This window comes from Oryzias latipes, chromosome 1 (assembly GCF_053564925.1).
Source record: "Oryzias latipes strain Hd-rR chromosome 1, Olatipes_Hd-rR_3.1".
NCBI classification, from domain to species: Eukaryota; Metazoa; Chordata; class Actinopteri; order Beloniformes; family Adrianichthyidae; genus Oryzias; species Oryzias latipes.
Window position 1 is genome coordinate 23,942,297 of NC_136237.1, and position 26,110 is coordinate 23,968,406.

Sequence of the window (26,110 nt, forward strand, 5' to 3'; positions counted from 1 at the left end):
TTGGCGTCTATCTTCTTCGCTGGTATGTGTGCTCGGCAAGGCAGTTTTGTGTTTGAGCGCCCCCAAGTTGTGTTTTACTGTAACTTCAGAAGCTCCAGACACGTGAGCAAAAGCGCCATTCTCATTGGTCGAGTAGATTTCGACGCGACGCGTCGAAAAAAAAAAACGAACCCGAGGCGTTTTTTTTTTTTTGACGCTTTGTCGCGTGGCGTTTTTTCGCGTTGGTGTGCACACTCTCATTGGTGCCCTTTGTTTAGTCACGAGGCGTTAAACGTCGGCGAAAATCGCCGGCGAAATTCGTCCCGGTGTGAACAGGCCTTTACTCCACACAAACTGTCCCGGCCACAACTCAGAGGGGAATTTCTAATGAACTCCTGCCGATCTGCAGAAACTATTTCAGAAAATGACAATTTTTTTATTTTTGTGTAAAACGGCTTGATCAAAATAAAAATAAAAACACTGTAATTATTTTACAGAAGATGATCGGAGTGGAACTTTAAATGTTAAGTAAACAGATTAAAACCACAAAATGTCCTACATTTAAAAAATAAATTCCTTTTTTATTATATTTCTGCTCAGTATCTCTACACATTGAAAATATTCTACTCTTTCAAAGAGCAGCATAAAAGGAAACATTTAAACACACAAAGGATTGTGGATTATAGGTGAGCCAGCCAATTCTTTCTGTTCTGGTCTGGAAGGAAACAGATATACGTGTGTGTAACATGTAGACACACTACATTAGAGCAGCTTTTCAGTCTTCTCCTGTGCTTTTGCTGTGCAGCACGCAGGAGGAAAGAGAATAAGCTAATGGACTCTTTATTTAATGTGATCAGAGCCATTATTGACATGCTGCCAGGAAGATGCAAGACCATTAACTCAAGTCTCTCTCTTTCTCTTTGTCTCTCCACCTTTCTGGTACCTTCCCTCCAGCCCACTCCTTTGCCCGACAATATTTCACTGCCTGACTGAATCTCATACGGAGGGAAAACCCACTGGGGGCTCAGGCACCCCAAAGGAATGTAAGTCTGTCATATTAACTCCAAATCTATGAAACAAGCTCTGCTGACAACAGTGGCAGGTGTTCCTCAGTACTTAACACAAATAAATGACATTTGAATCTACTTATGTTTTCACAATATGCCACAGAGTAAATCAATTAAATTTGATGCAAAAGTTTACATTTTTAATGGTACATCCTGAGTTTGAAGTTCAACTTTTTAGCTTTGGACTGATGAAACGTGCTGTTCACTCTACTGGATTTTATTTTCATTTGGTGTGTTAGTTTAAATCTGCCTCTAAAAGGCCTTCATTTGATCTTTAAGGGGAAATATCCCCTGCTCAAATTTGATGGCCTTCATAAAGGATTTTGCTAAGTGTAATATGTCATCGCAGGTTAAACTATGACTCAAAACAGAGAGCTGGGAATTGTTAAATGGCAAAAGTAATTCCTATTTTTGAGAACTAATGCAGCGTGAAAACCCTTTACTGTCAATTCCAATTTCTAAAGGAAAAGTCACAGCTTCAGAACAGCCAGCAGAAGGTGATAAAAACACAATTTGAACAGTGAAGAAAACCTAATCAGCACACGGAATAAAAGGACTAGATTATGCATAAGCATTTAGGTTAAAGGATATATACATGTTTTATCTAGCTAAAATACTACATTAATTTAATAAAATCACGATGAAACACTTTTTAAAAAAGGGCTTAGATTGCAGCAGTGTACTCTTATAACCCCTTCTTTTGAAATTAAGGGCTGTAAATTGGCTTCCTCATCTTCAATTGTACCAGCATGGCTGCAGTGTAACTTACACTGTAAACCAGCACAAATCCATCCTTGTGGTCCAGAAGATCACAACCGAAAAACATTCTTCTGCATACACGTGCGTGAGTCTGTGTGTGATCTCAGGTCTCTGAGGATATGGTTCCAGGTTCCTGAGTCTGTCTATTGTCATAAATTCAATGAGTTGATGGTGATTAGTGGTGATTAGTTTCAGGAAAAATAAACACTATATCCATCTGGTGCTGCCTCTTTGTATCGTATACACCAAGAGAAGCTTTAGACCATCAAAATACAAAACACACAATGATAACAGACCACCAAAAAAAGGAAAAAAAAGATGAAGTACACATTCCATACTACTGCTCTGGGTCTGTACACACAGTTGTGAACAGGCATAGACAGCATCATCTTACAGATTAATATAATATTTTTTTCTTTGGATTATATTGATAGAGAAAGACCCATCCCAATGAAAATCATGTTTTTGGTGTTTTTAGCTCTTGCAGCATTTTTTTCATCATGGAGAACATATATAAACAAAATTAAGCTTAAAATTGTGTTTGAGTATTTCCTTATTTAAATTGTTGGAGCAGACGAAAAAAAGGCCTCGGGTTGAAAGCTTGTAGCTGAATTTTCAAACAAATGTGCAAACAAATCCGGCCACAACTCAAAAGCGAATTTCTGATACACATCTGCCGCTCTGCAGAAACTATGTCCTAGAAAACCACACAGATTGTTTGATTTTGGCTAAAAATGACATAATCATTAAAAAACCACTGAGAACACTTTTGAAATAGACCGAAACAGGATGAGAGTGGGTATTCAAAGGAACAAGGAAACGGGTTAGTGGGGTCATTTTAGGACTATGGACGCCTTACAGAATCAGCATTTATTTGTTCCATTCACAGCACATCTGGTCTTTCACACGTTTAATCTATGTCACGCAACTTCTGACTGTGTAGATGTTTATCTAACAAATCATGTTTGTCCTTCAAAGATTATTAATGCTGATTGACTAGTAACCAATTTAAGGTTGCCTGTTTAAAAACATTTTGATAAAAAATTTAGTAGTTTATGAAAAAATATTAAATATCAGATATTAAATATCAGACTGAAAGTTGTCTCTGTGAATGTAGGGGGGTCACACACAGCTTCAATCTTCACTTTCATGCTGCATACTGGGTGTGTACTGTGCAAACGGTAACTCCCTTTTACTTGTCATAAAGCTTCCTTTACTAAAGGTCAACTATTTGGCCCAGCAGCAAATCCCTGGCACCTTTGATGACCGTGTCAGCATGTTGGCTGACCACACAATGTCTGAGCAAGGCCCAGGTGACATATAGGAAATGAAACAAACTGCGGCTCCGTTTGTTCAGACGGGGGGGTACGAGGCCACCTGGTGGCTTGCATCCAGGACCGCCATAGAAAAACTTAACAGCGTTTGGGACTTGCTGACGTTGAGACGTGTTTTTGTTTGCACAAATGCTCAGCAGTGTTTCAATCGAAAGGGAAATGTGATTATGCATTAGAAAATTAAGTAATTGTTGTAATTTGAGTGCATGGCTAATGTTTGTCTTGTGTTTATTCTAATGCCTCATCTCCTGATTCAGATCTGAGTGTAATGTAATCTGTCAGTGTTTGGGTCTGCCCTGGTCTTGTAGTGCTATGCAGTGCACTACTATTGATCCCTTTAGTATTGCTGTCTGCAGGATTCCTGTCAGTAAACCCAATGAGCTGGAGTACCTTCCATTCCCCTTCTCTGTCCTATGTGCCGCTGCAAACTAAACACCTATCACCGAAACTCAATACCGGCAGACTGGACCCAAGCTGTCAGCTAGCAGCAGCCGTCCCGTGTGGCCCCCTGTAAGCTAATTTAGCATCATTGTAGTGTCTCACCTCATAGACATGTGCAAGCCTAATGTGTCATGCTAATATGTCTTTCCATAAGAATTACAAGGCTGTAAGAGGAACCCAGATGCAATAAGTATGGATTAACTAATGTTCAAGTTCTGTCTGCATCTAGTTAGGAGGGAAAGGGAGAGGGAACGATAGTAATAGGCTGTTGCTGAATGTGTCTGGCTGTAGCCCAGAGGTGAGATATGGGCATGGAGGCTTCTGAGATTTCTAAGGAGCTCGGGGAAATAAACTTTGCTCTCTGCTGTTGGAGAAAGGAGGAAAAGGTGGTGGAGGTGTAACATTGAGAAAATGATTAGCGTTGAATGAGAACGATGGAAAGTATGCGATAGGGTGGCAATTCTTTTCTTCTTACTATCTATCAACCTGGAGGGCTGGAAGTGTTTGAGTTAGAGGTCCTGGGGCCCATACCTGGCATGCTTGCCTTTAAGTGTTGGCCTATTAATTTGTGCTGTGGGTGTATGTCCTCCTCACATGTAGGCCACACAATAGTAAAGGAGTAGGATAATTGAAGAGTTTTTGAAAGAAGAAAAAAATTAGTGGCTTGGTTAATAGAAACATGGTCAAACGTGGACGTAATTAGGAACCATGTTGCCACTAACTCTATATATTGATTAGAGATTATTTGTGCTCACCATATATTCCTTTTAGACAAAGTGCCTTGGTGTTTTAATAATTAATTAATCTTTATAACTCATGTTTAATGACTTTAAATGCTACTTCATACCCATTCTACCTGTTTGGTTGGTCCCCCTATTTTTTGCTGTTAAATTGACACTTTAAAAAAGTGTGTTTAATGTAACCCCTTAATAGGTTGTTTGGTTTCCTTCTAATACATAATCCTGTATAACCTTTCGTATCACATTTCTGAGACCCCTATCCCATTAGCCTTATCGAAACCTTCCTTTAAAATCCATTTTATAAGTATATATAACCAGGTCCATGTGTTCTGCCCTGCAGTTCATCATCATTCCACTAGGGGCGGTACAAGGGCTTTTCCTGCTCATTTTAAAATAGCTGCTTCGATGAAATTTTGGCGGGAAATTTTCAAGCTAGTTTTCAAAAATTTATGGTGAAAACTACTCATCCACTTTTATGAAGTTTTCTAAATGTGCACTTGTTGTATTGAAAGAATGTAAAATTTGTTGATAATGAATTCTTTATAACAAAATGTTAAATATGTGTGGATTAAATTTAAGTCAGTGTGTAAATAAGGCGATTTTTGTTTGATTGGAGCAATGTCTACCAAATCACACAATGTATCATAATTTGATACCATATATATCTCATAACTACAATTACAATTACTTTTGAAAGGGACTCTTTCCCAGTGCTTCTTCAGATACTCATTACTTTCAACTAAACATCTGTCCAGACAAATGTGATACTTACTTTAAAGGTATCAGATGAAACAAAAAAACATTTCAGAAGGCTGGTAAGCTTTTGCTTGATCTGCCAAAACAGATAGTAGTGCCCACTTATATACATCTATGCGAAATTAGGCTGAAAATTTAATATTCACAATCAGCCCTCTTGGTCTCTGATTTTGGCGACAGGAATTCCTAAAAGGCCATGTCACTGAAAGAGCTGTGGTCTGGCCATTAAAGGTGCACCTCTCCACAAAGTGGTGTTGCAGTGCTCGAGGCTCTACGCACTGACGAGCACACGAACACACTAATGCATCAAATTTGGTTTTGCTCCTGGAATGCAGCAGGACAGACAAAAACTTTTGGCTCAGTCCTCTCTATACTTTGCATAATTGCTTCTTACGTTTCCTACACAGTGATGGGAACCAGGTCTGTTGATCATCAGATTTTGGCAGACTAACCCACTGCCACATGCACAAAGGGGGTAATTACAAATGTGTTTGCATATGGATGTGTGGAAATGTAGCCTTCCAATCAAACAAACAAAATAAAAAAGAAGGCAAATAAAAGGCAAGTGCATTTATGATTTAACCACAGGTCTAATGGTACGCTGTGAAACGAAAAGCAACAAAACAATAGAGGATATTTCATCTTGTCATTGTCTAATTGCCCATCTGACTGGCTGTGCATTTCCCCTCTTAACCCCTTGAGATGCTCACTAATGGCCCTCACAATGGAATTCTACAGTACCCACGGCGGAGGGACAAATAGGTCAAATTGTGTGTTTGTGTGTGTGGGGTGGGGGTATAAAACTGTATGCACTTGAGCCCCTTGTAATCAAGAGTGAATGAAAGGGAATGATGGACCCACTGAAGCACACAGTCACTGAGAGAAGAGGAAAACGAAGAAGGGGGACTGATGGAGGAGCACCGAGTGCTACTTGCTAAAGTGAAAAATCATGCCACGGTGCCGCAGGAACTGCTTTTGTCCGCTGGGAGAAGTGACTACATCTACGCGGGGCACTCAAGTGCTCTTAAATACACTCGCTTTTGTACCCCACCACCTCCCCCTTTCCCCTCCTTCTACTGTTATACCCTATTCTCCTTCCCTCCTCCACAGTCGTCCCTAGGTCCAAACCAGATACAAATGGCTATTTGCTGTACAACTCCCACATCATGTTAGCGTCTGCTTTGCTTGTCCCTTACAGCATGTAAAACAAAAGAAGAAAATGTGCACTCTCTGTGATGACAAATTGCTTCTCAGATCACAAAAGCCTGCTAAATTGAGATGTCATGGTGCCACAAACGTCTGTGCTGGAAGACGCCGGTTTCCCTGGCAGTAGAGCTTTGAACAGTCATCTTGCAACCTCATGTGTGATTCACCTCTGTAATCAGTTAATTTGCATCCTCCCCGTGCAACACACCATAGCAAATGAAACGTCATTTAAAGATGAGGAAATTACACTCATCATACTTTTTTTTCCAGTTTTCCCTCTAATGAACACTTCCCCTTTCTTAATTTTCTAAAGTAACTATCAAAATTTGATAGTGTTACAACAACAGTAATTATAATACGTGACTGACAAGGGGAAAAGATCAATTCACACTTTTATATCCTGTTCATCCCTAATTGTTTCATGCTGAGACAAAACGCTTACTTCTTGATTTAGCAGAGCCAAATCAAAAAAGTGCGCACTTCTGAGATGAAGGCTGTCGGTGTAAAAGTAATCAGCGGTGCTGCTAGCCGTCACCTGCTGGGGTTAACTTTGTGGTTGCCAACACATTCAGAACACAGATGAAACACAATAGCAGACGAGCCTTTCATTCTCACACCTACAGTTATGGCAGCGTTTCTGTCAGCTGTGCAAAACCCTGTGTGTGTGTGTGTGTACGCCTGCGTGGGAGTGCATGCATCGTAGACATATTTCCCCCTTTAATTAGCACAAGGGAGTCCTGGGGGCAATCAGACTGGAGGTTAATGAGAGGGGGAGCGGAACGGGCTAGGCAGGGGTGGCAAGTAACGCTTAGAATACCACACCACGGCTGGTGTCTAATTCTCCCTTCTCATCACGCTGTCACCCTGAAGGGGCTTCATACTTATGGCACCCACATTGATGTTTGGGCCTGTGACATGTCTATGTGTGGAAGTGCTGGTGAAATCCTTCATGTCTCTGCACCCCTTCTGATCCTTCCACCCACTTTTGCCTTGCATTATCTCTTCCCTCATGTCTCTTTTTCTCTGAAAGGACCAGATGTGACAGCATGTTTCCCATAGCAAAACAGAGCTGCCACAGCGGTCTTGGCATCTGTCTGATCTCAATTGGTGTGCGGCAGTGCTGGTGGGAGAAAAAGCGCAGTCTAGCAGATGTCACTGCTGAGCGGTGCACTGGCAGACAGAGCACAGGCTCAGATCATGAGGCTGTATCGCTTTCACAGTGGCACAGTTTATCCTCTCCAAAAGATTCAATCCATAGGGTAATAATATGGAATCTTACAGTATATTAAAATTTTAAGTTGATTGACTGATAATAAGTGGGCAACTGGTTGGCTGTGGGTAGGATTGGCACATAGGAAACCAGGGTTTGTTTCCCAGGGGGCGTGATGAGCTGAATCCAGTGTGGGTCTTTAGGTTTGTAGACAACCAGACAACCAGATCCATGTATCTCTTGGTTTTCCTCATCTTACTTCACTCGTATTGCTCTAAATTTTACAGCCGGATAGCTCCAATATTGCTTGCCATTTTTGTTACACAGCTAATGTTAAGTTGGGGGTGTGAGGGGCTGTAAACTAGCGGCCGTCTGTGTAAACAGATAGCTCTCAGCAACAGAAAGGGGAAAGGTGTCTTAAGTTGTCCCGCCCACAACTCAAGCAAATTTCTTATGAATTCCTGCTGCTCTGCAAAAGCTATGTCCTAGAAAACGGCACATGTTTTTTGATTTAATCATAATTAAAAGACCGCTGGGAATGCTTTGAAAATAGATCAAAAGAGGATCGAAGTGGGTCTTTAAGGAGCCCTATTGCAGTTGATGACGACTTGAGATTCAACCAGTTCATGGTACATACACACACACACACACACCGACACACACTCAAATGTTGCATTTCCTCACTGATGGATCTCTGATTTGTTTGTCCAAGATTCAATGATAGAAGTGTAGTTACTGCTGCTGTTTTTGCCAAAAAAGGACAATTTTTCGGTTTTGATGGTTATATTAATGTTGTGTGAGTTGTATTACAATTTCCCGTCATGTTCAACTTTCATCATTGAAGGCTCCAGGGTCACATTCATCCAAGTAAAACACCATTTTCATCCAGAGAAAAAGATACTGGCTCCTGCTCTTCTTCACATTTTTGTTCGGGTCTGTTTTTCGCCACACTGGGAATACAAGTCATTCCCTTTAACAACCCACTCCCTCCCCAGCCCTCTGGCTTGGTTTTGTACCTCTCATCCGTTAACAATAATACTTGGCATGTGCACAGATGCAAAGAAGTAACATCTCAGAGAAGAAAAGACCAGAGAAAGGGAAACATACGGGCCATACTGCTCATAAGACTTTTTTTTTGTCAGTTTGAAGCCATTGCTCCCTGAACTCCACCATATAAATTTCCAGTGTGACATCCGTTTCTACTGCTTCCAAGCCGACTCAGGCTCCGTCCCACCAGATTTCCTTCCCAGACACATACTTGGAAAAGTGAAGCACAGACATGGTACCAGATGTAAGCTGCTGTTTCTCTTGTTCATTATTATTTTTTTATTTTCTACTTTTCCATATATATATATTTATATATATTGAAATGTTTTTCAGTATGCGAAAGGTGGATTTCTAAAAAAAGTCTATGAAGAATATGGACTAACATTTGACAAAAGTAATTAATAGTGTATCCAAAGAGGTTTCTGTCACATGTGCACTCACTTACGTACATCTATTGCATACATGCACAAAAAATGAAGCTTTTTGACTGCAAATCAGAGATGCTGTGTGTGTGTGTGTGTGTGTGTGTGTGTGTGTGTGTGTGCGCACAAGTGAGTGGGTTGAAGATGAAGAGAGGGGCCAAAGAGCACAGGGGGATGTTGTGTATCCAACAGATTGAGAGTCAGAGAGCGGGACAGAGCTCAGAGCTTGGCACCGCTCATCTTTGAGTGATGGTAGTTCCTTGGGGTGGAGACGAGGCTTCCTTTAATCTCTCTGTCCTTCCACAAAGAGCAGAAAAAGGGAGAGACAGGATGGTGGCTGAAAGGACTGACACAGAAACATTTGTTGGGTCATGCCCCAGATTCATGGTTATTGTGTATGGCTTATATTTTAAAGTGGAAAATAAGACATGCTGTTTTTTACACCAAATGTGATTTACACGTCAAACTTGCATAGGACGCCTCTCATTCGATGCATGTCAAATTCGCTGCTTGAAGCGTGTCCAAAAATTTGTTGATAAACGTGACGCCCCAGAGGCTTGTGGGAGGATCTACTGACTAAATTTGTTAACCTCATCACTACATGGAAGCATTGAAGTATGATGTTGAGAGATTAGGTTTATTTATTTTGACTAGCTCTACAAAATCACGTCTCCGTGTCTGGGTTCATGAGATCATCTACAGACTCTCCCAGTACAGTGAGGTTCACCATCTACTCCAGGAGCTGCTACTGAATGACGACCACTTTCAGCTGTACTTTTGTCTCTTTGTGACCCAGTTTGATGACTTGCTGTCTCGCATTAGTCTAGGGAGTGCTGCCGGACGCCGCACTCAAACCTCGCCCCAGGACCTCTGATTACATCTATACATTGACCTAACATTAAAAGTGGACATCCTGACATGTATATCATGTTTGGTGTAAACAGAGCTTAAGTTGTAACACAAGCATTTTGTTATAATTAAGGAGAAATCAATAAATGCTGAGTTGACACAGCAAGTGTCATTTTGGACTTGCCTGGTTTTATGGGAGCACATGAGTTCTCAGTGGCTTTCTGAGGCACTGACAAGACTTGTTATAAGTCTTTCTAATCCCCAGCAAGTTATTCTTGAAATGTAAGCCATATAAAAATAGCTTTCGTGTTTCTTTTTCTTTAAGTCTGCCCCGAATGAAACAAGGTGTAGGCCCCTTGACTCTGAAAAGCATTTGCAAAAAAAAAAAAAATGTTACCTTAAATGAGTCTGAGCCTCAGAGCTTACTTTAATACAAGATTCGGGTTCGGTGTGCAACACCTGTTTGGACTTAAAACCTAGGGGCCAGTAGCCAGATTAGCAAAACATGTCCATAAAGGGAGAAGGTGGCTCGGCTGACGTTTTGATAAGAGCCGGAGGGTAAAAAAATGGCTGAATTTATTTCAGAGAGCTCTACAACTGATGTGGTCATTATGCAGAGGAATTCATTTAAGTGCTGCACCCAAGAGAAAAGCAAAAGAAAGCGCCCAAAGCTTTCCATTTTCTTCCAGACAAGTTATACTTTTAAAACCAATCCAAATGCATGACTAGACTTGTAAAATATTCCTGATGCTATCAAAAATAAAAGTCCTTAATGTCACCACTGTGGAACACTGAAAAATGAAAAAGGTCGAATTGAAACAAAACAAAAAAGTCTACTTCTCTGGAAATCTTAGTGACATGTTCAGTGTTCAAGCCTGGGAATCTGGGATATCCCTGGAATCTGAAGATATGCCTTTCCTGAGGGACAAAGGGTGTTCAGCTCACAGCACTAAGAATACTTGATCTGAGACTGATCCCTGGAATTTTACCACTGTAATTAGGTTTGTCAGCTCCGTAAAGAAGGAAAACACTTTGTACTGTGTCACCTGAACAAGCTGGATTTTTGTCAGGGATCAAGAAGCAGACAGCACACCACATACCTAAGCAGGCTTTGCTGCTTGGCAAAGGTGTGAGAGAATGCTTAATGCGAGCCAATGGCCCTGACAAAGCCTTTGTCAAACTGTCAAGACTTTTTGGCACTTTTTTACACCCTCTGTGACTTTTTTTTTCTTAGTTAGAAGAGACTGATGGCAAAGATTATCAAAGCAAGTCAAAAAGGATCATACCTCACATTCTCCCCCGTAAGGTCTTTAACTGTGCTAACTGCTGCAAACAGGCAAACAGCAGCCCCTGCATCAAAGTCTAAGCAGCAGTTTTGAGGACCTCTGCTGTGCCACTAGCCCTACGTAAACACAAACATGACTGAGCGTGCATACACACAGCCACGCGACTGTGGTCTCCTAGTAATGGCTTTGTACCTCTTGGGGCCTCGTGCTAAGCGTTCCTTTTCTTATCTTTGTTTATGCAGAGGGCAGATCATCGTGCACAGCTGTGTGCGAGTGCATTTGCACACAGTCTTGCAATCAAGTTGCCTAAAAGTGCACAAGGAATGGAGAACACAAGTATGGGTGTGTGTGTGAGAGAGCGGGGCACTGCCTGGCACCAAAGAAAAAAGCTGGCAAAGGGCCTTAGAAAATGACAGAAAATAGTTCTTGGCTGTTTGTGATTGTGCACCCATGCACACACACCCACACACACACGCACACGCACTCACCCACCCACACACACACACACACACATAGGTTCCAGAAGAAGAGAGAGCAGATCTGAAGTTTTGCTTTGTATTCTGTACGCAAGCATGCTCACTGTAGTCAGTCACCTGTAGCACGGTATTGATAAGCCCTCTTTGGGAGACCCATGCACCGTCTTTGTTGATTTCCTTTCCAACATGCCTTATTGTGGGAGTCGATAGCTTAGATCTGCATGTTGTACAACAAAATTGAGGGCTGGAAAGGTCTGTGAAAGCCACTGGCAGGATGAGCAGTGAATGCTGGGAACTGAGGCATCACTGGGTATTAAACCATCATTTCTGGTGACTCTGCATGATATAGTTTTTACGCCAGCTGCACTCAGCCCTCAGAGAGCCATGCGCCAGTGACAGAACAGCTCACTCGGTGGTCCCAACACTCAGCAACTTACCCATTTAATAAGACAGCCTTAAAGAGGACGGAGCCAAGCTTCTCGACAAAGCTGGTAGACATGTATTTTATGCCTTTTGCCCCATTTTTACAAGAGCCATTTTGTAGGCAGCCCAGGGGTTGACATTTAGCTAAGCGCTGTGCACAAGTGTGTCTCTGCCTGTTAGGTATCCATTTATTATCCATTTATTACTGCTATTAGTTCCTTCTTTCCCCACTTCTCCCCCCTTGCACTCTCACTCTGCTTCATCTTAGTGAAATTCAAATAAACAATCAGGATAGCACCATGCTGAGGAGCTTTGTAATGGGCTACTAATTAGCCACTCCAAACATAGAGAGCGGCTGCTTCACGTCTCGTTTTCTGCACTCATCTGCGTAAACTGAATGAATTGATTCTATTTGGTCGCCACTTAATGCACTGATTGTCTATTGGCTTGGCAAAGGATAAAAACAAATAGGTAAACAAAAAAAGGTCTTAAAGTCTGGATTGCATGCTTATTCCAATCAATATTTTGGAAAAAAAAAGCTGATCTATGATAGAATTCGTTTCCAGGAACCATCATTGCTTTACTTTCATTGTCCTCCTCAACTCCTCTGTCCAGACTAGAGTTGTAACAATTCATAAAAAAAAAATCCATTCATATCATAATTTTTGCTTGACCCAACGATTCATAGTCGATATCGGTTCATTTTGAACGATCCGATTCACTGACTTAAAATCGATCCAGGACATTTTTAGCCTAAAATCCAACTAGTGTGAATCAGAGATAAATACCTGGTTCTGAATGGTACAAGTGAAGTTTTCCAGATTCCTTGTATTTCTTGCAAGATAATCAAGTGTAAATTAAATATGTGTACAAAAAACAAGTAAATAAGCATTAAGGTCAAAGATATTCCCATTTTAGTGTCATAAAGTTCAGCCCAGTGTTGTTTTTCCAAATAAAAAATAATATAAACAGAACATTATTGGAACATAACACCACACTCTATGGTCACATCCATGGCCAAAATACAAAATCTCCTATCCCTTTTTTCAGGACACAAGAAAATTGTTTCAAATACTTCAGTCAATGGTGATAGGTGGTTTTGTCTTGCGACCTTTATGTCACAAAAAAGGGCAGGATTTTCTTGCAGATTCACTTAAAATGTGGAGTTATCCTTGTTCTCCCCATTTAATGTAAAAACTAAAAATCTAAAAATAAGCAGATATGAGGTTTTGTATTTTAGCCATCGACACGTTTTCGCAAAACCTTTTGACCTTTTGCTGCCATCACTTGTGTGTTGTCCGCTGTGATGGTACTTGATCATTTTAACGTTGGAGTAAAATGAACCTGCCTTGTCTCAATCCAAATGGTATTTTCCAAGATCGATATAATCGATTAATTTCATTTTCATTCATTTATAAATCTAATTTCAGTTTTATATAGGAATCGGTCAATTCAATTAACAATTTCCCTCAGAGAGATTGATCTGCTTGGATTGTTGGAATATAAATTGATTCTTCTAATAGGCCGATTAATCGTTACTCCCCTAGTCCAGACAAATTGGCATGGGTGAAGCTGTATTTTTCTGTAGAAGCAGACGGGGATGGTCATTGGCATCTCCTCGCTCCTGCATGACAGCTCACCCCGCTTAACCACGGCACTCAACGTGTCAGATAAAGAGGATAACGAAAGAGGAGTGAAGGAAAAAACGGGATAAATAAAAAATCAAAACACACCACCAAGTCTGTGAGGTGCTGACCCATCTAAAAAATGTAAGCATTCTCCAGATTCTGAGTAATCTTCTATTCCTTAGATTGTGAAGCATCTTTTTAGGTGAGCACTGATGTTGGCAAACACAACCACACAACACTAAGGCCCAACACAGTGTGAGCTGTGTGCAATTAAGCAGGGACACCACAGAGTCAAACAAAGATCAATGAAACCACAGGGATGGACATGGTACCTGGCACCGCCATAGTAGTCACCAGTGTGTGGGTTGCCAGCAAAAAGTGACTTTGTGTGTGTGAGGTCCTTCAGTGCATGTCGCACTTCTCTGCCTCCACCAGTCTGCCCAGCTCATTTCCTCCACAAGCTGCCTCCCTGCTACTTTATGAGTGAGAGCTTCTACAGTTCTTACCTCAGGACACACTTCAGCGTCCAAATGTTTCCATTTGTAGAGGAAGTGACATACATTCACTCAAACCACAGGACACCAACCCGTAACTAACCGTGCTGCATAGGAGTGTCAGTTCAATGAAAGGGATTAGTTCTCTCTGCGCGTAGGAGAATTTTAGCTATGATATATTGTAGATCCACACAATTTTGCTCTTTTGGTTAGAATCATCATGAAACTTACTTTTATTGTTTAACAGAAGCTACCCCAGAGAGTACAGAGACACTCTTATCCTCACTTCCACCAAAACAAGTAATTCCTGCAGCTTTCCTTAACAATTCAGTGTGTGACAATCAATGCAGGACTAGAATCTCTCATTTGGATCGATACGGTGGGACGCTTCTGGGCAAACCAGTGCTTCACAAGATCAACACCTTCCCACAACGTCATTAGTGTCACTGACCTTGAAGTAAAATTCAATTTCCCTCTGCAACAACAAGCCACCCTTGGCTGCTTGAAAAGCTTCTTCAGAATTCCGAAGCCATTTCCTCCTTGGAGCACAGGCGCATCAGGATATTATAACTTATGAGAGAGGTTTATGATGCAGAGAAGGAGAAATTATGCTGAATGCAAAAGAGGGATTGAAAAAGTATGTAGAACACGGATTGTCGAGGTTAAATTAAAACTTTCGATGACGATAAATGAAAATTATTTTTAAAAAGTTAAAATAAAGAAGAAAAAAAGAAAGAAAAAAAAACCACTTAGCACTTAAAAAAAAGAAAAAGAAGACATGGGGAAACAGTTACTTTTTTCTAAAGGGAAATACGTTTTTGTGAATGCTGGGGTGTGGCGGGGGCCATGGGAAGAGTCCCAACCAGGGAATCAAACCAACATCTTTGGTAAAGCTGTAGGATTGGCTGGCAGGCTTTGAAGACAGCCTTCTCTTGGGGCTTTGTGAGAAATGGGTAAGAAAGTGGCGCTCATGTAACCTGTGTGTGTGTCCAGATTATCTGTGTGAACCTCAATCCCTCTAAAAAAAAAAAACAACCCTGCAAGGGTTCCTAAAGGACTCCTAGACCTGATCATGCATGTTAAACAGATCTTACATTGCACTCCAATCCGGTCTCAATAAAGCAGTCCCTCTTAAACACACTTGAGCATTTTGCACAACAATTTACTTTTACATTAAATAGTTTGATTGTAAAATTATTCAACATTTTAATGCTGCAGCATAAAAAAATCTGTCATTGCAATGCTCCATTTATATATTTAAAAAAAGCTGTAAAAACAGTTGTGTCAAGTGCTTGTACCTAGTTGTGTATTTAGCATTTCTGAAAAAGTATAGCTATAACCTTTAGGACTTTGATATTGCTTACCTCAGCTAGAAAAATGCAATATTAATCCCTTACATTGTGTTTGGTTTCTGTACTGGTTTAGCTTGCAGCAGTTTGCATTGCACGCTATAGGCTTTTGTAGTACTGTGCTGTTATGATGTTTGAATGCATTTTGGGGATGATTATATGCTGTGTTGTTTTTCTGTGATGGAGAAATGTTAGTACGTATTAACTATTTATCAACCTCATGTCATAGGTTGATTGTGAGACACTGTCGTCATTTTAGAGAGACGTATGGGAGAGTTGAGGTGACATCTCCCCTGAGGCTCATTATTTCCTCAGGAGGATTGAAAACATGGACCATCGATTAACTGATTAGTTCAGTTTTTTGCCTTTTAGGCTATTTTTTTTAACAAGAGCAGCTGGTAAAGTCTTGTCAAAACTGCAGACTTTCCTCCAAATCCAATATAAGGGGAATTATTTCACAAATTCCTGTATACAGTGTAACCTGCTCATAACCCTGCTTCTGCAGCTTGAATTCATTTGAGGCTTGGGTTCAGGACTCCAGAGTAGTGGACTGAGGATTTGGCTCTGTGTGTAAAAAGAATGTGCTGTACACTCAGCACGTTGGTGAGGGAGGTGACATTGAGGCGGGTTACCATTTCATGTAAAATGATTTTTAGTTGGTTTATTGTATAATGCATGCTAGTTTTAAACATGCTAGTGGGCAAATATTTAAAATACGAGTTATGCTACTAAACTGTGAGGTTTCAGTGTCAGACTGTGATAAGGTTCTTTTCTCTGACTGATCCTTTTATCTGAAATCACAACTTTTTATCTGTGGCTTAAGAAGAGGTGAGCAGTTGAAGGCCATCTTAGAAGCAAAGGGAGGGTAACTTTTTTTTTTGCTTTTGTGTGTGTGTGTGTCTTTGTAGAGGGGTTGAGATTCACCTTGATTCAGTGCACCGGCTGTCTTTGAAGTGTTTGGAGCCCAGCATGGCCATCAGAGAGCCAATCGTAAGCCTTCCAGCAAAAATCGAGCCTGACCTTCCCACCAAATCATAACCATATGAACATAAGAATTTCCACCTTAGAAGAATGCTCTCTCCCCCGTCCATCTCCCAGGGTGAGGCATTAAGTAGTGATAACAGAAAACAGGTTCTGAGAGAGGGGAGGTGATGGAGGGTGGAGAGGAGGATGGGAGGACAGGAGGAGAATAAGGGTTACAAGTGTGCCGTATGGAGGAGATTGGAGAAGGGGATTGGGTCCAAAAACATTGTTGCACAGAGTCTGGCTACCTAAAATGGAAGTTTCTCAGGAAAGGATAGAGAGATATGGTGACCCTTATGGTTGACAGGGTTAGACAGAGAGGAGTGCAGCATAAAAAGAAGAAAGCATGACAGAACCGTTGAAATGTAACTTTGGAATGCAGTAAATTATTGAGAAATGAAAACACAAAACGGAGATGTGCTTTTATTGTGTCTAAACTACAACTAGAAATGTTTTCTCTAATTTTATATAAACACTGTTGCACCCCGGTTCCATGCAATTGCAATGAGTGTTTATCACATCCATGCACTACATTGTAGTTGCAATTGAAATAAAAAAACAAAATGTCCTGCTTTTCTAGTTTATAATTATATTATAATTATTAATTTTTCAAAAAGTACAGTTTACTGTCATGTTAATTGAAAACACCAACCCCCTACCCCCACCCATTCTTGCCCAGCCATCTGACTCTGAAACAAAGCCCCAGGTCAGGGAGCTGCTGGGGGAGAAGAGTGTGATTTTTGTGGCTCTTTGTGTGCCTGATAGTTTGAATAAGCATTCCTGCGAGTGTGTGTGCAATTAGGGTTTAAAGCTGTTTGTGTATGTACAGTATATGCATGTGTGGTTGCATGGTGGTGGTGGGGGTTGTTAGCGGTTCCATCTGGGCCTCCTGGAAGGAGTCAGAAAAACCACATCTCATAAAAGCAGAGGCAGCCCAATGTTCTACAAGGACAGAACATTACTGAGAATGTCGCTCAGGAAAACCCTGGGCTTGAGTCCATATGTTGGCTTTCCACTTCTTTTTTTGTTTTTTTCTTTTTGCTCTGCGAAGGGATAAGAAATAAGTAAGGCAAAATACAAAGCATGGAGTTTGTGGAGACAGAGGAGGTTGAGGCAGAGAAGCCCACGCTAATAGTATTTCCATCTGTCCGAATTGGGGAGAGGAGTGAGCTGTGACAAGCTGCCAGTTCAGGCACATAGAGAAGGGGCATCTGGTGCACATCGGCCGTGACTCTGTCTGGAAGCAACTGTGGCAAAAGAGCAGTGGAAGAATGAGGGAGGGATGCTCCAAAAGATAAAATAGTGTGAGCTGGAGAAGGTGAAAGTCATGCCGACAAGCAAGACGTGGAATTTTGGCCAGACGTATAGTTGCACATATTCCCCTAATAAAGAGTAAAATAAAAGTTTATGGAGAATGAGCAATGGATTCAAATACACAATCGTCAGTAACCACAATCTGATAATAAAAAAATTTGTTATGATTAAAGAGACATTTCAGAGAAGATGTACACTTTTTCTTTTTCTTTTACAAATGTAAGCAGTTTTGTTTTAAAGAAATGAGTGAAACATTACAGGATTAGTTTATCTTTTTTGCTCTAATGGCCAGTTATGGAACACAACATCTCTGATTGAGAAAGTAAGCTTCTACAAAAATGCATTTTTGACTTGGCACTACATATCCTACAGCAAAAACAGGGTCTTCAAAAGTAAGCCAAACATTTTTACCCCATTGGCATATTTTCTTTAAAAAAAATGGGGTCAATGGGGTAAGAAATATGGTCTTACCAAGAATTCTTATTCAAAAATTAATTTCTAGTCATCAATAGATCATTTATCAAGATTATTTTGCTATTAAAAACTTTCCTGATAAGATTTTTTTTGCAAAACTAAAAATAAGACATTTGTTCTTGAAACAAGGGTCTTTTTAACTTTCTTAAGATTCAGTTTTTGCAGTGTATATCTGACGTTAGTTCACAGATAGATCTCTCTTTCAGGCAAAGACCTACTTTGAGACACTAGTCTGACATCTTATAGAGCATAAGTGACAGCTAGTTTTTCAAACTCAGACCATAACTATTGAACAACTGCACTCCAAAAACTGAATCTTAAGAACAAAAATGTCTTTTTTTCTGTCCTGCAAGAAAAATTATCTTATCAAACAAGTTTTTCAATACCAAAATAATCTTAGTTTGAGAAAATGTGTCTTGCTGACTTAAGTTTTATTCTTAAAAGATAAGGATTTCTTGGTGAGACTATTTTGTCCTACCCCATTGGCAGATTTTATTTTGGCTTGTTTAAAGAATTTTTTATTTATTTCTAAGGGGCCTGCTTTTCCAGTGTGCATTTTTAGAGTTGAATAATGGAGACTTGTTCAGTTCAAAAGAAAAATCAGATTTAATAGATGCAATATAAAAACCCTGGAAAGTGTGTGCCCGCTCCCCAACAGAGCTTTAAATAAAGGAAAGAAAGCTTTTCCTTTAAAAGATAATTGTACCGCTTACTAAAGATCCTTCGATTTATTTTTAACTATATGTTTCTTTAAGGTCAAAAAGAGTTCTGTGTTTGACTTAGGGATTCGTAATGCTCCACTGTGTAGTAATGGCAAGTGGTGCGTTCAACGGCACTGAGGCCGCACGGATGCTTTGACTTGAATGAGCGACTCAGGAGTTAGTGTTCCTGTTTATTTTGATGGTATGTGAACGGAGTGCGTAAGGTGTGTAGGTGTTTGGCTCATTCAGTCTGCATCCACATCAAAGCAGCTGAGTTTCCGTGAAGCTGTGGACTCCCGACCTGAACTACACCGTGTTCAGAACTAAAGTCTCCATCTGCAAGTAGGAGACTTCACTTAACTTAACATACAGAGAAGCACATATAGTCAACTCCTGACAACAAAGTAGCTTTGGACGGAAGCACATCAGCTGTGTTGTTTAATATCAAGGGAGAACATTGAGTCCTAAAGGTGGCTGTGGCCTTAAATGATGGAGTTTGGGAATAGAACCTACAGGCAAAGCTGTAAATGTTCAAACTCATGACAGAAGGAGATAATAGATGTGTCGGTCAAAAACACATCCTCCCTGCAAACTATTTATTTTAAAACTTGCAAAGATTTAAAACCTTGCTTTCCTACCAGGTTTTAAGTTGTTTAAAATTTAATTTGCACTATACCTTTCCTCACAAATCAGCACAGTATTTTTTTTGTTTCATTAAGAGCTAAAATCTAGAAATAAACAAATGGGTCAAAATCATTTTTGCTCCACACTCAATAAAATAAAATAAAAACTTGATTTAAGACTTAAAGAAAATAACCAAATAGCTCTGTTATTTCTGGTTCAGTTTAATTTCAAAGCTTAATACATGTTGACCAGTTAGACTGATATTTAGTGTTATAATTTTGGATACAAAAAATTAGATTTATATGCTAAGAATAAGTGCTAGTTTTAGATTTTATAAGGATTTGTTTAGATGGGCCATTTGTACTAAGATCATATTCTCACATGAGTCATTTCCACTTATTACACTAGTTATTTTTTATCACTGTAATCAAAATTAACTACAGTTAAATACATAAAACGTAAAAAAAAAAAAAACATTTTCTCAATACTAGCAAAAAAATATTTATTGGGCTGCATGACCTTCGGTTTTAATCAATTCTGTATAACAGTAGCTTTTTATCTTATTGTTATTATTACTATTATTATTATTATTATTTTTAATGCCTGTGTGAAACTCCTTATTTCTAAATTAGATTTTGATATCCTATTTTAAGATTTAAAAGTACTTGCTGCATGGACAGATACTTTTCTGTTTTCTTGTGATTTCTCTTTGTAAGATCTGTGTTCTTTTCCTTTTTTCAGGCTGCCTCTTGTTGCAGAAATTTGTTTTTTTCCTTCTTTACAAAAAAAAGTTAACCTGTGTTGAAGTGTGAGACACCAACTATGCATCCCACACAACAGCCAGGCTAAATTCCATTTTTCTATCTTTGCTCACTTCCTTCCTTTTCGACATTTCTTTCTCTAGAAGAGAGCAAAGCTGCAAAAATCCCTAAAAGTAGAAAACAACTGAAGGCAGTGAGCTCACCTGAACTGGCAGATCAAATGCACCATGACATGAGGTTTCATTAAAAGCATTTACTTTAGAAATAGTAAACAATAAACATAGTGGCTCTTCTGGGTAACTGTGGCATATCTTGTTAAAACAGAAATTAACATCTTTACCCGGGTGGCCTAAACAATTTTGTTCCGACCTTAAATCAGTATAACTATGGGCTTGAAAGCCTGACTGCTAGGATTACGGTAAAGAAATTTATCATCAAATGACGTCCCCTGACATCAGTATTAAAAAGACAACTTATTATCCATCATCTGTAATGCTGTTCTTCTCATTTTATCTCTCATTTAGTGCGGCGTAGTGGTGAGGAACACACCCCTGACATAAAGTGTTGCCCGGAGGCTCCGGGAAGATGATTGAATTTCATAGCTGCTTACAGGCTAATAGGGCTGTACAACGACTGCTTACTGTCCTTAAGTGACTGGCTGCCTCTCTACGGCCGCGGTGCCTTTGAAGCCTTTCTGAGGAGATCTAGAGGATTAAGCCAGTAGCGTGACATGAGGCTAAGCAGTTGAGCAATGGGGCTCCCACCAGTTGACTATTAGAACCAGCTGATAAAAACATAGAAGCTAACACTATGGGAACCACTCTTTCTCAGTTCTTGCTCAATAAAATACTTTTTCTCGCCGTTACATTTTGAAGCATTCAGAGGTCATAGAAAGGATTTGAATTTATTTATTTCCAGCATTGAAAGTTATGCTTTTATTTTTCAAGTAGATGCTAAATAATGTATTGAGCAGAAGTGGTTTGATGCATGATTGCATCAATTGGCATCAATGGGTTAACTATAACAAAATTGTGGCTTTTTAGTTTTGAAATAGCAAACGTGTAAGCTTTTCCTGTTCATGCTTTTAGCAGTTTTATTAAAATTCTATGAAATAACACATTTATATACATTTCTGACAATTTTAACTTAAAAAAAAACAAAAACTGAGCAATAACTGCACTTTAGTCCTACATTTTCTATGTCGGGACACTTTAGTGATCAAAAAGAAGCTGAAATGTAAGCGCTGGCTTGTTAAGACTATGAGTATTAGTGTGTTCTTCTTATCAGGACAAGCATTTTACTCACAGGAGCTGTTTTCACATGCAACCCTGTCACTGTTCGCCATGCTGTTCCATTTACACTCCTAGTAAAACTAAACCATTTATGCATTAACCCCACCACCACCACCCATCTCCCCTTCCCTCACAAAAACACACACACACCGTGCTAACCACATGCACATGTTTCACCTCTGTTAACTAATTCATTCAGGAACATTTTGGTTTGTTTCAACATTTAAAAAAAAGACTCTGTGCCTTTGATTGAGGGAAGTGTCTGAATGCAATTAAATGGGAGGGATGAGTGGGGAGCACAGAGAGCGAAAGAAAAGAAAGGAAGTGCACTTCAGTTGTTTCAAAGTTTGCTGGCTCTACATTTTTCTCAACTTTTCCTTCTTCCCTCATGTTTCCAGCAGAGGGCCGTACTATAGTGTTGACAGGCCCGGATTTTCACAGCAGGAAAAATGGGATGGCAGCGAAGTGGCCTGGATTAGTGCTTTCAAACAACATTCTTCATAAAACATCAATCTTCACCATACCTAACAAAGAGTCCAGTAATGTGGGTTAGTGAGAACCTATTTGGACATGCTTCCTGCTTTTTAAAAAAAACAAAACTACTTCATACATAGGAAAGCAGTAAATGATGCCTGTATTTGAGTGTTTACTCCCATGGGACGCTTGGCAGGTGTCTGTTGCTGTCACTCACCTGCAGGATGTAGCCCCGGACATAATCTCGCAGGGTCCAGCCCAGACCGTGGAGGATGTGCAGCACCTCTTCCTGCTTGAGCACAGAGAAAAGGCGGTCGAGGAGGATCTTGAGCCTGACGGGAACGGCCTGAGTGCCGTACAGCATCAGGCTGCTGATGTCAAACACCACATTGGACTGAACGATCTCCACCTGGGTCGGGTGGTAGAGGTGCTGAGTGCTGAGCTTGTCCAGAGCTGCATAAGTGGAAACAGAAGACAAAAAAACATAAAGAAAATGTGAACAGAAAAAAAGCATAGAGGGACAAAGTTAATACCTATAAAAAGGATTGGCAAATAGATTTCTGCAGTCAGACTTATAAAATGTCAGTCAAACAGAGAAATTCCAATTAATCCAATTATCTTTCATTCTTTTCTTTTAATTGAATTTTGTGTGCAGCCCAATTACCCTGCCCTCCTTTTTCACCACTGAACCATATTTATTCATCATTATGTTTGCTCAGATTATCTAAAAAGTAAAGGACAGTGAAACACGGCAGCAAAAACGAATAAGTTCCCCCTCATCAGATCAGAAAAGAGGCTTTAGGATGGTTTTTATCTTCCAAACCAAACCTTAGTTCTCATTCCTTCACTCACTACGCATTCTGTCCACCTCAACTGTCTAGATGCCTCCCCAATTCGGAAGGCAAAACACAAATAAAAAACTGTGGGTACATTTTTAATTGGGATGTAACTATTCATTTTTACAATGATAGGACTCCTTTCATGACTTGTGGCTGATGATACCATTCATAGCCAATATTGGTTAATATTGAGTGATCCGATTCACTGACCTAAAATCGATCTGTAGCCATGGATCATTGGAATATAAATCGATTAAGTCGACGGTGTATGAGTGTGAGACATGCAAGCAGAGGCTACAGAGCATAGTCTGCAGTTTTTCCCTCTTTGGCTGTCTGGGCGACACCTGTTCTTCCTCTCAGTCTCAGTCCCGGTTTCTTCTCTTACTTCATGCCCCCCCACCCCCCCCCCCCCACCACCACCCACCCCTTTTTCTCTTCTTCCCTGCCTGGGTGACACCTGGTTGGGTCTCTCTCTGATCCTGGGACGACTTTTTTTTTTCTGCTGATGAGGGCCTAGCCTGACAACACTCTGCAGCCAGACACGAACGTAATAAAATATGAAGAACTACTTGTCAAAGTCCCTGCCAATGTCGACTTGAAATGAAAAGTGAGCAAGAGCGGAGATGTGTGCCTGACAGTTCAGAGTGGGAGATTAAAAACTAGTCAAAGGGGTCCTGTGCACAGGGCCCACAGCCCGCTCTAGTGCGGACACGAGCCAAACAGGTGTTTTCTTTTATCTTTTTTCCCATCCCTTTTCTCTTTGTTCTTTCTCCATTTTTCTACAGCAGCGTGAACAGCTCACAAGGTGTTGTCTCTCCGTTCCAAACCTGTCCTTTGGTTGTTTTATATCAAGTCAGTGGAAAAGTGGAAAAAAAAAAACAATGTAAAGCACAGGCAACTTCAGTTTTGCCTCAACAGGCAGCCATAGAGAGATCATTTGAATAAAATATTTAAAAACCTTATATCACAGCAGTGTAATTCCCTTTAAATACATGCATACATTAAATTTTCTTTTAATGACTATGTCTATAAATATTTATGTAAAAACAGTTTCTTGTTGCACAGAAGAAAGGGCAAAAACTATGCTTTTTTTTGCTTCAATTTTAATATGTATGCACTCAAAACAAGTATTATTTAACCTTACCATGAGCTACCCAGCCATGTTTGCACTGGTCACATGTTCGCAGGTGGATCTTTCCAGGCTGGAAACACTCACATGTGCAGTTTACCAGAGTGCAGCGAATGGCCTGCAGAAACACACAGGAAATGTTGCCATTATTTACAAAGAAAAATGCAAATCGGAAGAATATGCAATGAGATGCAAATGAAAAGTAGTAGCTGGTTCTAGAAGAGCAAATCCCTAAGGCTTACGACATTCTGAAAGTGGGATAAATGTCACATTTCCACCCGACTGTCTGGTCAGTATTTTTACAAATATGCATCTTAATTTGCTGGGGGTTTTTTTTTTGTTTTTTTGCTGAGCTGATGTGGATCAACATAAAACGTCCGAAAAAATAATTTGTTTTGACCGCAGCTCCATTACTTAACCCTGGACCTGCACTTTGTCTGACCCTGGAAAGCTTTTAGTAGTGAGAGGTTAAGTGTCCAGACATGACGAGTCCATCCCACTACAGCGCGATAACCGCCTGCTGAGGCTCACCACCACATAAACAAATCTTCAGGTACACATTTTACAGGACTTTTGCTTGATTTAATAAAACGCATCAAAATGACCGTTCGGCTCTGCAAAGGGCAAGCTGTTGAATTATAAATAGAAATGAATTCTGCTTCATCATCCAAATGAAAGGAGCAGCTGCAAGCAGTAAATTCCAGCATGACATGAAGAAACAAAAAGATAAGGCAAAAGGTGAGAAAAAGGGAGGAAAATGCAAAAGAAATTAGAAACATAAATCTTCATTGTTTCACTGTCTCGGTTTATCTTTTTCTAACACGAACATGAGGACTTGACAAATTAAGGTTTTAACATGGGTGCTGCTTTATCAGTCTACAGGGGATTTGACCTGAAATTGTGCAGCAATATTTTTTATAAAGCTAAACCGATACATATTTTTTTGTATTTTACTTTGAAAATGTTTTGTCCCCCCCAAAATATTTAAGACTAAATACAAATTGTCAACTGTAAAAGCAGAATTTGATTCTATTTGACACACAAAAGTACATTTTTTGTTTGTCTTTAATTGATAAGATCCATCTGTTTATGACAACATTATAAAAGAGTGACTTATTAATCTCACACTAAGGCTGTACTTATCAAATGTTTATGGATTTATAGTCTGAACTGACAATGCCGTGTCATCAAACTGTTTTTTCCTGATGGAGTGACACCTATGTGACACGGACAAAGGGTCGTAGGTTGGAGTCCATATCTGCATCAACAGCTGCATTTCACAATGTCGCCTCAATCAGCACTTCTTCAGTAAATGGATCGGCACAGATTGCTTTTTGTCTTTTCAACTAAGGTCAATTCAGTAAGGAGACAGCCTTTTCTGCTTTTTCTGCATATTCACTCGGGATAAGAATAAAAACCCATGGGGGTCCGAACTGTTTAATGCAATACATTTAGAACCAACTGGAAGGCTATTTAATCTATCAGACCAGCTATTTACTTCCTCTTTGCAATGGTGCCATAATCCAGATTAGTTACCAGAGGTGTCAAAGTGAACACAGGTTTATCTGAGATTAAGCAGAAATTACACCACTTCTAACCGTGCCACCACACGGTTTGACACAGAACCAGACAGGAGACAGAGATTATTTGACTTTACACAATTTTTAAGCTCTCCAGGTGCAGCCACGGCAATCCTCACAGTGTCTGAGGATTACACGGCATGTGTCAGAAGAATCGCACGTATGGAGGGTGATTCACTGAGCCGGTGATGCTCTAATCCAGAGCTCACCATAATTGCGTTCATTTTTTCTTCCCTTGAGAAGCTACATGGAACAGTCATGGGTGTTTCTGGAGGTTTTACAGGTGATGGTCAAATATGAGAGTCTATTGATTTATGATCCACTGGAAACATTTTTTGATTTTTTTAAACTTGTTTCAGCTTTATTTAGCCATCTATCTGCATCTAGACCTCTACTATGCCTCCTAGAGATATTTTTGCAGCATCTCTTTTAT

The 26,110-nt window shown here is 40.0% G+C and overlaps 1 protein-coding gene across 6 annotated transcripts in view; it reads right to left on the reverse strand.

The window, feature by feature from the left end:
* The window catches only part of LOC144981231 (zinc finger protein basonuclin-2-like), a 174,414-nt gene that overhangs the window by 16,844 nt on the left and 131,460 nt on the right, over positions 1-26,110 (reverse strand). For all 6 annotated transcript variants that reach the window (XM_078952067.1, XM_078952063.1, XM_078952076.1 and 3 more), the window contains 2 exons: positions 24,113-24,215; positions 22,347-22,582 (listed from right to left, as the gene is read on the reverse strand). In XM_078952067.1, coding sequence (XP_078808193.1) covers positions 22,347-22,582; positions 24,113-24,215 — 339 coding nt within the window. The remainder of the gene's footprint in view (positions 1-22,346; positions 22,583-24,112; positions 24,216-26,110) is intronic.